Source organism: Lemur catta, chromosome 8, assembly GCF_020740605.2.
Source record: "Lemur catta isolate mLemCat1 chromosome 8, mLemCat1.pri, whole genome shotgun sequence".
Lineage (NCBI taxonomy): Eukaryota > Metazoa > Chordata > Mammalia > Primates > Lemuridae > Lemur > Lemur catta.
The window spans coordinates 40,520,931-40,536,437 of NC_059135.1; the positions used below are offsets into that span (position 1 = coordinate 40,520,931).

The window sequence follows — 15,507 nt, forward strand, 5'->3', positions numbered from 1 at the left end:
GAATAAGTTAGATATATCCTCTTCTTCTTGTTAAATTGCTTTTCAGAAAGCACTTTTCTAATCTCATACAGATTTGTGTGTATGTGTTTTGTAATTTCTCCTAACTCCATGCAGCAGAAATTTTGTCCTATGAGTTTGGTTATTTGTTTTACATGCAGAATTAGTTGGTTGCCATGCTTCAGAAGGAGTAGGATGTGCTCTGAAGGATTAGCAAGAACATTTGCATAGTCATGAATAATCCTACTGATTTGAGGTCAATAGGGACATCCACAGCCTTCAACTGCTTTTGGTCCAAACATTCAAAGGCTTTGCCATTGGTGTTAGAAGGAGAATAAGTTATAGGTGTGGTACTTCCTAAACTCTGTAGGTTAATTCTTTTGGAAGTTGACAGTTCATCTCTCAAGCAGTGTGTATATCATATACCTGCTGAAAGTTGGGAAATTTTGCAAGCATATAGTAACAATAGCATTGGCATTATGAAGAAGAGTGAATATTTATAAAGCCCTTACAATAGTGCCTCACACATATAAGCATTTGTTAAATAAGGATTTGTTAAATACATAAAATCAGAGAACAGATAAAAAGAACTCATAACAGTGAGATGCAATATAGGCTAAAGAAGAAAGATGAACTAGTTAGTTTCGTAGGAGGGGATCTTTTTGTCTGTAATTTATTACCTGCCCACCGGTAGGACACGATTCACAGATTCCAGGGGGGCCAGGAGAACCAGGGGAACCTGGTTGTCCTGGAATACCGGGGTCACCATTTCTCCCAGGAATACCAGGAGGGCCCTAAAAACAATACATTAGAGGTAAAAATAAATAAAATGGTGAAAAGTCCTAATAATTCAAAATCATTATCTGATTGTTGTTTCTCTTCTTTATAGTAGGAATCAATATAAATGATATATTTTCTTGGGGATAAATACATTTTTATCCAAATCAATAAATAATTTAAGTGTAATATATTCCTTTGTACATTGACCTATTTTTATTTTTCAAAATAATAATGGAGACGAAGACATATGAAGTTTGGGAAATTGAAGTCTTTACATGTACAATTATGAATTCTCAGTTTGTCATTTAGTGTCATTATTCAAATATGTGGCATTAAAGAAAATGTAAGAATGTTGAAAGTTCAACATCTGTAAAGGATATGGAAAGGAAAAAAAAACCCAAATTATCCCTGGAATTATCATTAGCATTAATTTTATTCCATTGAAGAATGTTTACTTACTGGATCTCCCTTGGGGCCTTGAGGTCCGAGACCATTAGGAGGGCGAGTAGGCTAACAAACAGAAAAGATACAGGTTAAACAAGACATAGAAATACTTTTTTCTGAAGTGTGTCTCAGTTTGCATATTTATTTTCTAACCCAGATTAGATCCAAACTCTATCTTTAAGTCAGAACCTTCACCTTTTACTTGTAATAGCAGCATGACTATTTGACAGATATGACTTTTTTTTCTTTCAGACTCCTGTGATATAGGAGCTATTCATGTGTTTAAATATGAATCTTGAAAATGTATAATTTTTCTTTAAACTTACAGCTGTTGGAGGCTGTGGGCAAACTGCGCAACATTCTCCAAATGGAATTTCTGGGTTGGGGCAGTCTAATTCTTGATCGTCACATATTATGTCATCGCAGAGAACAGATCCTGAGTCACACACGCATATTTGGCACGGTTCTGGCTTCCAGACATCTCTATCCGCATAGGACTGACCAAGATGGGAGCATCCTCCTTCAATAGCTGGAAAATAAGTTGGATAATGTGATGTTTCCTTATGTTTTGCTGAAATGTGATTTTTGTTATGCTGCCATGACTATTCACAGTAGCATATTTTTCTACATAATTTGCTAAGGAGTAAGAGACTGCTTAAAATACCAAATCCATTTATTAACATGAAATTGGCATACCATAGTCAATTTTCCTTAAGACCAACAGGGATTTTAATTTCACTTACAGTAGGAATTGAATACCAATCAACATCACACAATCATTTAAACATTTATTTATTAATTGTGCAATTAAAAATAGGCCTTTCTACCCAATTGCTATTCTTTGCTTTAACAGCAGATGGGAGCATTAAACTAAAAAGATGATTTTGTCACTAAATCTGAAGACTTTCTGGATTTTATTAACCTAGTTGAGAAATTCAGAGGAAAGCTGAGCTAATCCTGGCAGCATAAAACTCTTCCAGATTTTTCTGGGAAAGTTTTAACAGAGTTTATTATACATATTCAATGTCACTGCTAGCTCTTTTGAGCATTAGTAGGTCAACATGATATGACATAATATATTGTATATCTCATATGGGTATAAAGAGGTTTCCAAATCACCAAAAAGAAAAAAAAAGAAGTTTTTAAAAAAATATTGGCAAAGAGTAAGTAAAAATAATAGGGAAAAATATGAATCATGCATGTGTATTTGTGGCTTAAAATGGTAAAAAATGTGCTTCAACCAAAATTTTAGACTTGCTTCATAATTATATGCAAGGTACTGAAATTTCAGCAGCTATTAACAATGAATCAGCTTAGGAATTGCCAAAATAAAACCTGGTCTCAATTCTTAAAGCATTAGCTGTGGACTGTGGTTAAACACAACTTTAGTTCTTGAGAATTACTGTGATACTTTGCCAGTAATTGAGTAAATAAATAATAAGTTTCTAAACATCTGCAAAATTTTTATGAACAACAATGATGTACTGTTCAGTACTTTTGTACTTTTGTGAGACATTAAATTTTTATTTCCTCAAAGCCAAGATCTTTAAAATGTCTGCTAAAGGAAGCTTGCTTTGGAGTAGGCAAGTATTTTAAAACTATACTTTTTGCTGCCCAGTGGTCAAGAGGCCTTTCAGTGGTCCTGAGATTTTTCCATCTGGACAGTATATACAGCCACGAAGATAGCCTTTTTAAAAGTTCTTGTTCCTATATCCTTTCCTTATCTGAGTAATAATAATTTAGATTCAAATTTAAATACTTTGAGTTGAAAGGTTTAGGTTATGTAGTAAAAGATCACCAAAAAGGAGAATTTCAAAACCTATAGACTCTACAGAGTACTGACATTACTTCCATTTCTCATTTCCATTTCCATGTGCAGACACAAATTTAATGATATTGTGCAACACATTTGATCAATTCAAGAAGTTTAAAAACCCACCCTTAATATGTGTTATATTTCCTAATGTGGTCTGCAGCTAATAAAAAAAGCATGATTGTTTTATTGTGATTTTAAATAAGTGAGAGGGAATATGTTTTTTTTAGAAAATTTTCCTCCATATTTGAAATGGATATATGAGAACACAGGAAAGATACATTTTCTGAGCTTTTAAAGGAGCATTTCTTTATTCTTAGTAAACATAAAACTGAATACCAAAATGCTCCTGTCAGTGCAAATGAAGTAGGCTTCTTTGGGTGGTGTTATGGAAAACATGTTCAAGAGATGAGCAAACAATCTTTTTCATGTTAGTATGAGCAGCAATAACGTAAGAGGGTCTATGCATTTAACTCATCTGTTCTCTAAGCAGAACTGATATATTTTAAGAACTAAATTCACAGGTTTGCACTGGTCTGAAAATTTTGAGATGGAAGATTATTTAGTAAAAACACTTGAAACATTCTTCAATCTTTGCATTGGTTCTGCTTTCTTAAAATGAATCATTTTAAAACTTTCTCTAAATCAATTTTATATGAAATGTTCCTGCAGATAGTTTCAGCGCAAGATTTTCCCATTAAAAATGTGGAATTTTAAGCCCCCATCCCTAGTCCCCTCGAAAATAGTGCTAGATTATACCAAAAATTCTTTTAATGCTTTGTCTCTAGATAAGAAATATCTTTCTACATTTAATACACTATGTGGGTTATAAAAAGTAGTTACTGAATTTCAATGGCATGTTAAAGACAAACGAGGATAACAGTTAAAGCTAGATTCAAGTATCTTCAATTTTAAATATCTTTTTTTCTATGTTCTTAATATACCTTGAAATTAACATAAATCTTTTCTTTTTCTGTGTATTTATCATCCTGCATTTATGTCTCATCAAGGGTATCTTCACATCACTGGGAATGAAGTATGTTTTCACTTGCTCTGCAGATTATTAAATGAATACAATATTGACTTACTAAAATTGTAAATTAATTTATTAGAATTAGGTAAATCCAAATGCTTAAAAAATAAGAATTAATGCAGCTTTGTTTATTGCCATAACTTATTTCATACCCATTTAAAAGAAATTTGGGTTTCTTGAAAAGTCAGTTTCTATAAAAACTTGTGGCTGAAAATCAACCTTTTCTCTACCTCAATCATTTTGCTGAACGGAAGGTGTTTTGTGTAGCTTCCTTTAATTTATTATTCTGTGCATGAGAAAATATGCTTAGCAGTATATTGTACTGGAAGCTAAGCCTCTTACACAGAAGTCTCATGGTCCTTAGTTTAAGTACCTGGTTAAATGTGGGAAAATTGTGGCAAACCAAGGAAAAGAGTGTTTTGTTTTCAAGGGGAATAAAATGCTGTAGGTAGCCATTTGTAACATTTAGAAATAGAATAAAAAATGAGAATCAGAAACAAGTCATCTCATATTATTACCTTTTCTTAGACATCTGTTTTCATGGTAGCTTTGATTAAAAATAAGTTAAATGTTTTTGTGAAATATTAAATAAAAGGCAAATAATCTCATTTTTACCCCTGGACAAAGTAATATATTTTCCAATTACTTCCTTTATTGCTGTTTAAGCCTCCCTGTTTCAATTTGTAATTAATTTTAAATTCCATCTCTCATGCCATTTGGTATTTCTATTCCTTACTCCAAAGGTCAATTCTGAAATAAATTTACCTGTGATCACAAAAGCAATGCATTAGACTAATCATCTCCTTGCTGGAATCTAAATTATAAAACATAATGAATCTAGCACATGACATAATGCACTCTTAGCTTCTTTTTTCCTAGCTGTCTATCTTGAAACTTTAGAGAATAATAAAACCTAGTAACATCATTTTATATTTTTAGATGTGTTTAAAGCTTACTTTTTTGTTAGTTTTGTTTCCATTCTCCTAATGTTAAATTATGCTGACTTGAAAGAATGTTATTGCTATGACTAAAAAAAATGCAAATTATGCTTGCCTTAATACCATTTTTGGAGTTGAAATAACATTCCCCCAAACATCTAATTAAATTGTTAGCTTAGCTTGAATGACGAGTGAATATTTTGTTCTTTTCTTTTCTGACTGAATCCTTATCTGGGAATAGATGTCCTTTAATCTGAAAAGCTAAAAATCACAAATTTGATATGTAAATTATCATGACAATTTTTAAATTACTTTAGAAAGTTGAATATTTTGTAGATGTGGATATTTGGAGTTCATCTAGTTTCCAACTGAAATATGTTTGGTTTGGTTTGGTTTTTAAGTGATACTGTTTGGAAAACATATTTTTATTAAATATGTTTCTGCTGCTTACATATTTATCAGCTTATCTTAAAATGTCAGATGAAACATCTGTAGACATTATAGATGAATAATTTCAAGTTAAAAACACTATTTTGCATAGACATGGTAGATTCTATTTATCCTTGCTCCCACCAGGAAAAAAAAACTTCATGAATCATCATTTCTAGATGTTTCCCTGTTTTATTTTTTATGGATATATGATTTTTCTAGTTCCAATTCAAAATTTTAAGTAGATTAATATTTTTTCCTAAGAGTAAAATAGAGAATTAAAAAATTAAAAGTTTATTTACCTAACCAGCAATTGCATCTATAATATAATTTGATTGGTGTCAAATTATAAAAGCACAGATGAAAATATATTCTACTTGTTTTGTTACAATTGACAAACATCTTTAAATTTTGTACTCTGATAACCAGGATTTTACATCTTACCTTCCTTATTACTAATTCAGTTAGTACTTCACTTTCTTCCTTAGAGGAATTTGATTTGCCACTGTTAGTAAAACTAGTACTAGGCAGAGCTTGTATAGTATCCTCTCTGTTTAAGCACTGTTCTGAGTGCTTTGCATATTTGCTCTGCTAAATGCTCTCAAAGGCCCAAGAGCTGAATGTTGTCGTAATCTAAATCTGAGACACAGAAGCCTCAAGGAATTTTTTCAAGGTTACATGGTTACAGTAAAACTAAGATTTGAATGTAGGAAGACTTTCTCTAAATTTGATACTCTTAACTACTGCATTATATTCCTTTTCTGTATTTCAAAAACGGAGTAGGACTAAAGAAGCCAACTTCAAAGCTCTGTCTCATATAGTTTATAAGCTCTGCAAGGTTAAAATCAATCTAAAAAGGTAAATTTTCAAGAACAGTTCTCTGCAAAATATCTTTTCAATCTGGTCTCAAAACAGAGAGATACCATCTGGAGTTGAAGTCTATTGTTTATTTTCTCTTGACCTTATGTAAAGTGTGGTATCTCCAAGGCCACCCTGATGACATCCAGACCACCAACAGGATAAACGTGGGACTCAGAAACTCAGCATACATTTTGCCATACACAAAGAAGTAGGATTTTAACAGCAGCCACAATGAAAAACAGATAAGGCTTCTGTATCTAATGCCAAAACATGTTTAGGATGTCTCACTAACACACTAATTTTTAGAAAATGTACTTACTAAATGATTTGTGTTAATGAACTTCTAACTTCATTAGCAGTTTTCCTTGCATGAAACTTGGACATTGTGAACATGTTAGGTAACTTCAAAGAATATTTCTATGATTTTAATTTACTTGATAAATGGAATCTCTGTTTGTCATCCTCCACACTAAATACTGTGGAAAAAAAATCTGAGAATATGTGCCATTTTACTGAAATAGTATTTCTCAATGCTAGCTTTCAAGGCAAATTTAATTTTTAATAATTTATGGATCTTTTAGCTTTGATTTTTATATCTTTTGGGGATTTTGACTTTTGCTCTCTTTGAACTTTTAATTTTGTTCACAAGATTACATTTTAAATAGCAGTGCTTGACCTCAGTCATGGAAAAAACAAGGGTTTTATTAGTTAATCGGAATGGAATTCACTTCTGCTGTGTTTTCATTAGGCACAGACAGAAATTCTAGTGGTTAATGTAACTCCTCAAACTGCAGTTCACAAATGACTTATATAAGAACAGCTATCTCATTTTTTCCGTTGTCATCTTGACATGAAGCAGGCAAAGTTTCCGATTTGAAAATTATGGATTTTTTTACACTATATGACCTGCTCCCAGTTTTTTTTTTTTTTTTTTTTTTTTTTTTTTTTGAGTGTGGAAAACAATGAGACTGAGCTATTTTTTCCCTAGGGAAAACTGTTTTACAAGAAACAGTTCTCTGAAATGATTCCAGAAAGTTCTTGTAGACCTGGAAACTTTACAAATTGTTCCTCATGTCCAGCAAAGGCAATAACATCTTTCATCTTTAAAGCTTTAACTCTTAAGCAATCCACTTTAATCACGCAAAGGCAGTGGTACCACTTGATGTTACAAAATGAAAGACTGGGCTACATAATCTTTGGCGCTCTACACCGAAGAAGTAATTCAGCATGAAAATCATGGGGTTTCGGTAGATGGCACTCTTTTCTGAGTGACAACTCAAGGTCTAGCATGTGAATCTAGGTGTGGGACAGGGGTTTCCTGAGGAGTTTATAGTCTCAACTATAATCCTTATAAACTAATAGCCAATAGTTCTTGATTTTTTAAAATAAGCCTGTACCTAGGACACCAGCCTAGGAATCTGAATTAGTTAAAGGACATTTGATCACACTCTTTCCTTCTTTCCCAGAATTGTTCCAGGGGCTTTACTCTCTTCTTTTATAATGCTGAGATGTTTAATTGCAGAATTTAACCAGAATATCTATTTACTTACAGGCTTTTAGATTATCTAATACTCTGGAGGTAGTAAGGAAATACAAAGTATAATGAATGAAAAACACAAAATTTTGTATCATAATATTTTATTAACTTACAATTTATATTATCACAGAACTGATAATTTCTTTCTAAATCATAAGCTTCTGAGCTTCTTGTTTTAAAAAATAGATTTACCAGTTTAAAGTTGAGTATTAAACAGAAAAATACCTATTCTTTTTTCACCTTTAGAAATGCATTTTTGTACATTTTCTAGGACAATATGTAATTTTTTAGTACCTCCTTTCAATGACAAATAGTTACAAAAATAAGAAAATTCAGTACTCTGATTTTAATGTATGTTTTGTGCTTTTCTAATTATCTAGGATTTAACAGAATTTTGGTTCTAGTCTTAATTCTGTTGTTTTTTAGTTTTGTAATCTCAAAGCACTGGATCCATGTGAGATGGCTGACACTGAGATACATGAGCAATTATGCATTCTCTCCTCTTAAAAGGACAATTGTTTCTAGTGATTTCGTGCTACTTTTTCTCATTAGTTCAGTATGTTTATTGTGGGGACAACACAAACCAGAAAGCTTGAATGTTACCTAATTACTAACAAATTCTCTCTTAAAGCATAATAGAAAATAGACTCTCATAACATGTAATCAGGAATGGATTCTCTGACTCCATTTACAGTTTTGAAAGTCTTGAGTTCATTTTAGTGGAATTATCAGTGTCACAAAATATAGAAGCTCAAACATTAGAACATATTTAATTAAAATAAGGTTTCTGTCTCTGCCCTAAGGAAGTAATCAAAATCACTTAGTAATGGCTGTCTATATATCTATCTAACAAGCAGTGAGTAAAACACTTATGTCAAATAAAGACTACATCAAAGATGTGAAAAATATTTTTAAAAACTAGTCATATGGGCAATTTTGAAAATGGGCATAAAGTTTAAGCTAATTTCCCAAACACTTTGAATAGTGTTATGACTGTGTGTATTTGGCAACATTTTTTTCAGTAATATACTAATTTCCTTAGAAAAGCAGTGCTTAACATATAAAGTTCAGGCATACAGTATTTTTAAAGCTCATTATAAAATGCTGAATTCACCTATGTAACATTAATGTTGGCATTGGTTATGTAAATGGTAACTTGGCCTGTCAGCCACTAGGTGACGCGTCTTTGCACTTAAAATTTGACATGTTTATAAACTACAGGAAACATAAAACATACCACATTTCTCCCCATTGGTAGAATAAAACACATAAATTAAAACTTTCACAAATTTTGTAAAAAGACCAAAATTCTTTTTGAACACATGTTTTATGCTCCAGCAAACTCTTGTGAGTGGACTAGAAGTTAGTGTTCATTAGAACTGTGCTGTCTCTGGAATTATTAGGGCTTAGATAAGAGACCCCAGAACTTTATGACTATTCTCAGTGTGCTGTATATTCAGCTGCCTCCTGTAACTCCCCCAAAGCTTATCCACCAGCAGAATTTTCTTGTAAAACCCATAGGGAACATAATAAGATATACGGTCTTAAACCACTTAAACTTTTTTTTTTCATTACAAAGAAAATATGCTGAACAAAATCTCTTTTAACTCTTTTTGAGTTTAAGAGCACAGAAACATTATCCACAAAATTTCATAACTATTGATTATTTTTTATAACTAAAGAGAAAATAGAAAATAATAGAACTTATGTGATGTCAGGATAATGTATGAATCACACACTCTTTTTCCCTCTAAGGTTGAATTGAGGAAAAAAAAAAATAGGCGCTTATAAAAGGTTGTAACCACTAGGAAACTACAAATATTTTGTCGATCTTTTGAATGAAAAACCAAAGTTTGTAGTTTTTTCAATAAATGGGTGGTGGGGAGTAGTAGTCATGTGGTATCCTAAGGAAGACTGGGAATTGAAACATCTGGGAGGGACAGGATAGGAAAGGAAAGGAGAGAGGACTAAGAAGGGAAGGAGGGTTGAGAGTTCAAGGGAAGGAAAGGGTGAGGAGGCAAGTGGGGAGAGAGAATTGACAAAAGAGATGGAGGCATAAGGAGGACAACATGGGCAGTAGGGAGGAAGTGACAGAGGAAGGGAATATGGAGGAGGAGAGATGGGCTTGCCTGGGAAGGGGGTGAGGTGATGAGTGAAGGAAGGAAAAGGGGAGGAGTCTAAAGAAGCCAAAAGGGGTGGAGTGAGCAGAAGGGGGGGAGAGCGAGGGAGAAGAGGGGTAATGGGGAAAGGAAACAAGAGAACAAGGAATATGGGTGTTTCTTTTCTTTTGTGGCTATGGGCTGACTAACTGAAGAAATGTCATTTGCGTATCCCCTCCCCACACAGACACTCATTTGCAAGCATTACCTGTGAGGACACTGATGCTATTTGATATTACCAACAAAAAGCATGTTTGCAAAAACCATCGGCTTAAATGTAAACATTTAATAATGTTTAATAATGTGCAAATAGAAATCGTTATCTAATAATTTCATCTAGCTATCTTTACTTTTAGCATGTAAATATTTATTTCTATGAAACTTTGTACTTCAGTTTGTCTGGCATTTTCATGACTATGAGAAACATATGAATTAAAATAAATATTTTTGCATAAATGAGATAAATGTGTTTTGGAGGAAATTAGAACATGAAAACCATTAAATGCACTTATTAGAAAATATAGCAAATCAGCTTTTAGAAGTCAAACCTAGCATCTTTACCTTTTTTCGTAGAAAAGTCAAAACATTACTGTTGAAAACCTTTTAAAAAATATTCTCTTCATTAATGCAAGTACAGTTAAAATGTAGAACATTTAGAAAATACTAGACCCTTAACAACAAACTATTACAAAATGTGGATTAAGCAACCATGTAAGTGCTTGAAACAGTGTAAAAACAGGAATGATGAAATATTTTTAGCAGTTTGAATACTTTAAAGAGTGTTAATACATATTATCTTTTTGCCAATTTACAGAAATATATTGAATGATTCTCATAATGCATAGTATCTTCCTTTAGGCTATTCTTAATGCATGCTATTTTAAATGCATTATTTTATTGTGAGAACAATGATCAATATTCTATCCTTACAAAGAATCCAGCAGACAAAGAAGAACATAAAATTATCACAAGAGACCAATAACTTCCAGACTGCCTAGGGAAGCATTCCAAGATGTTAACAATTCAGGAGGGAAACTTTTCAAAGTCTTATTTAAAAGTTTCCAGTGCCTTTAACATGAAAACAAGTTAGAACAAGAACATCTTTATCTTAAAGAACCACAGAACTTTTAAATACACACATGACACCATTCTTTTTCAACAAATGTAAAAAGCACAATCATGGTCAGTTCGACATTTTAGAACTGGGAGCTTATAGAGGAAATTATCTTTTAGGCGGCTGATTTTCCCCTTTACACCTCTTTGTGAGAAGAAAAGACAAAAAACTCCATAAAGTTTCTTGAAATCAGTAGCACTCACCTTCCTGGGGCTGTTGTGCCAAAATAACAGTGGATTGAAGCAGAGTAAGAAGAAACCAGGTCCCCTTTTGCACAAAGCTCATCATGTCTAAATATCAGACATGAGACTCTTTGTGCAAAAAGGAGAAAAGAAAAGCAGTTCAAAGTAGCACCATCAGTCGTTCCCTGCCCTTCAGCACCGGGCCCGTCATAAAACTCAGCCACTGAGATTCCTTTGCTTTGGCCTTAAATAGGAAAAACTTTGGCTTCCCTCACTTTCCAGCCCCTTTCTGAAATATGAGAGCAGCACCCATCCCCTCGGCAGTAAAAGAAATGATTAATATTTCTTTTTCCCTTATAGAAGACACAACCCACAAAGTAAGAAAAATAGCACATCTGGAGCTTGTGTGCATCTGCCTAGGTATAAGTTAGTTACATATTTTAGTCTTAAATATATGTTTGTATAACTTAAGAACATATATAGAAATGCTCTGCCTTGTGTTTTAATATATAAAAATTAAATGTATGCATTTTTAAATTTCCCATTATAAAGTTAACAACTGCATAATTTTGAAAAATTTCTTGATGCCCATTTCTTGGGCATGGATAATTAATTTGCAAACCTCATCTTCCTAGAAAATTTTTATATTGGGATTTTGCCAGAATCCATCCTAACTCAATTTAAATAGGGAACTGTCAGAGACTAACTGAAAGAAAAGCCTCTGTCTGTCCCTTCCACTCATTCACCCACCCCTAGGTCTTGGAAGTTAAATTTCAGGCAAATGTCAAAAGACTAAGTATTTGAATTATGTTTGAATGGCATCCTAAAAGTTAGATACTTATCTATAGTTGTTTCCATTGCTCCCAAATGTCTTTAGCAAGCCAGAGTGCTTTCTTGTGAACTTTTCCAATTTTTACTCTGCTTAGGAAAGCCAGAACAGATTTTTCTACAGAAAAATTCAGTCTTTTCATGTCTTATCTTTTTAGGAAACTAGAGGAGAAAGAGTTTATCATATGGAATAGCAAAAGAGGACCAGAAAAAAATTCATATTTTATCTGGACTGCTATAAAGATTAGTATAAATATTTATAAATTTGGACTTTCACATGTATACTTTCCAGGTCCTCATCAATATAACTTTACAATGTGTTTCTGGATCTACCTAAAGAGTAATTTCTGGGTTACATTTGAAAGAGGGGCAAATGCCATTGATAAGGTCTTTGATGAATCTCTGCAGGACAAATATTCTTGTCTACACTATCAAGCTCTTTCTAGCAATCGAGATGTTTCTTTACACCTTAATCATCAGTCCATAATTTCTTCATTCATCAACATAATCTACGCTGGGCATTTCAATTCTAATCAAGGTCACCTGCATATATCTTTTTCCTTGTTAGCTTAACCATGCCCATCTCTATGCATGTACACATGCATTTCTCCCCGTCTCATACCAATTCATGGAAGTCACTTCTTTACGACCCAACTCAAAACTTTACTCCTTAAAGGAATCATCTCCTTTAAACTTGTTTTCATCTTTTGCTTTCTTCCAATTCATGTTACCTATTTTTTGTTCAATTCGTGTTATATGTATATTGCAGCTAAACTAATTCTCCAAGTGTGGACACTGGCACACTCACCTCCTTACGTCCCTAGTCACAAGGAGCAAAAACCAAGATGTTCCAATGTAGATGACATCATCTGATGGCAGGAAAAGAGAAGTAGAACAAGACTAATCTCTTTTGCATCTTTTGATTTCAGATGGGAGAGTCACTCCTTGAGGGAAAAAAAATAATTTTTGAGAACGGTCATGAATATCAGCTTTTCTATTGGATCATAGTAGACATGTTGGGGGAATACTGTTCTATGCATATTTCTGTCTTCCAATCATCTCAAATTGTGCTTAAACAAATCTCCTTGTGTTCAAACCAATTCAGAAACATGATTAGTTTTTTCATGGTGTCTTTGGCACCTACATAAAAAATTCATTTATCTATATTAAATAGATATCTTTTATTGTTTTAGATGGTCAATAAATGTTGAGGTTTACTGGATTCTTAATTAGAATTATTTTCCATTGTGAAAAATTAGAAATGTTATTTTTAAAATACTTTTTATGCTTTCTTTCAGGCATTACATATAAAATTACTTTTGTGCTAAAACTCCTAATTTGTTAGGATTCAAATAAAAGCCTTATACTCATGAGAAAAATTCATGATTGATGCACTCACTTAAAAAAGTTAGCTGATATTTTGCATATGGAAACACTGTTGTAATTTAAGATCTTCAGGAGAAACCTGGAGAACTCATTCTCCAGATTTTCTGATTTACCATTCTTCACTACCTCAAACATATTTGGAGGTTTTGCACCAGAATCTTTTGAATTCTGTGTCCCAGATCCTACTTCTCCCTTCTTTTCAAAGCGTTTCTTAATATGGTGCGTAGATGGGTGTGGATCTGAGCTGGTGTCACAACTGGGTGAAATACTGGTGAATCCTCTTGTGCAGGCCAGGAACTGATGTCCTCCCAGTAATCTAGACACACATTTCTTCCCATACCTCCCTGACTTCACTGATATTAAACAGGACACAAAAACATGTCATTTTACTTTTTGGATTGCATTTGGAGTTTTAACACAAATCTAAATACCGGCACTAACTAAAGCACTGATTAATCCGGCTCTCCTTTAGCAACGAGAATGACTGGAAAGATGAGGCAAAGCAAGGGTGTGCCAGACTATCAACCAAAAATTAAAATCTTTTTCAATTCAGTGGAAAGTGGGGCTTGGGAAAGATGCACAAGCACAGCTGTGATGAACTCAGTAGGCCGGTGAATGCCAGCAGTGCTTTCTACAAGAGCAATAAGAAAATCAGTTATCTCCATCATAAAAAAAACATGGAACAGAAGTGTTTTAATCTCTCTCTCCCTCCCTCTCCTTCTCCCTTCCTTCCCTCCCTCCCTTTGTTGTACAGCTTTATGTGTGATTTTCTTTTTTAAGCCAAGGAGGTGCTTTATTTTTATGGACATTTTAAGAAATGTTTCAAACCACTGTAAGGCCTTTTAAAATGTACCCATGATAATGCTCACTTAAAAATATATTAAATCCATAGCGTAATTGGAGCCTCAAGTAGGATAACTACAAATACAATTGTCAGATACAATTGTTATTCCTAGGGAGGTGGACCTCAGTACACTCAATTTACATGGGTAAAACAACATTTGAAGAGTTGTGTTTTCTTTGAAAGAATTTGAACAAGTACTAGTATATGCATAGTAAAGCCAGAAATGTGGGTGAAAAAGTCATGTTGTAGTTGAGGGAATTTAGCGTATCTAACCATAGGTATTTCCAAGATTGAGGCAATAACATTGACACTAGGATAAGATAGTCAAGTATTTGAGTGATTCCTACAAACAATTCTTCAAGAACTTGTTCTTTTTAATCTTCTCTTGGTCTCCAAGATAGAGTTCATTATTGCCTTATTTTTGTTCCTATAGCACTGTACTGATAACCACTTCTTTTTAGCTTAGAAATTTCACTTTCGTACAAGACTCAAATTTCCTTGACATTTAGTAAAATAAAGTGTACAACAATGTAGTCAATTTAGAAAACACTAAATATCTCTATTCCTATCTATTCTTTTTATAATGTATTATTTGCAGTTAAACATGAGGCTCTGAATTTCTATATTTATATTTTGCAGCTGCAAATTACCCCAAGATTAATCAGAAAGTTCAAAGAGGTTACGTGACTCTCAAAATTACTCATTGGAATTGGAATTAAATAGCACACTTTCCAAATATTTTTTACCATGTTTTCCACCAGTCACTTATTGTGGGGAAGATATTTGTATGCAATTTAGGAACTTGGTGAACACAAATTTGGCACTTAATTATGTATTTTTTTAATGGAGTATTGTGAATGGATGAAGAGAAATGATAAAGTTGTAGAGTTAATGGCCAATTTAAAAAAATTGCTATTGTTCTGATTTTTGTCTTTTAATCTTTCAGTGTTGTATTTAAGTAAATTTTAAATAAATTTAAGTAAAATTCACTGACCTATACTTAATGATGGAGTAAAATTTTAGGGCATGCAAAAGAATCCACCCATGTGTTTTTATGTGTTTATATATGTATATGTGTTTATATACATATATAACTAAATACATATGTATACAGTTTTTTTATTTTTTATTTAGATAGAGACAGGGTCTCTCTCAGTTGCCC

The 15,507-nt window shown here is 32.9% G+C and overlaps 1 protein-coding gene across 1 annotated transcript in view; it reads right to left on the minus strand.

Moving 5' to 3' along the window:
• The window catches only part of COL3A1 (collagen type III alpha 1 chain), a 38,597-nt gene extending 27,035 nt beyond the window's left edge, over nt 1-11,562 (minus strand). Inside the window, exons 1-4 of the mRNA XM_045559333.1 lie at nt 11,309-11,562; nt 1,548-1,750; nt 1,237-1,287; nt 678-791 (exon numbers count right to left, since the gene is read on the minus strand). Of these exons, the coding sequence (XP_045415289.1) occupies nt 678-791; nt 1,237-1,287; nt 1,548-1,750; nt 11,309-11,393 (453 nt within the window). The 5' untranslated portion in view covers nt 11,394-11,562. The remainder of the gene's footprint in view (nt 1-677; nt 792-1,236; nt 1,288-1,547; nt 1,751-11,308) is intronic.
• Nucleotides 11,563-15,507: the final 3,945 nt, after the last annotated feature.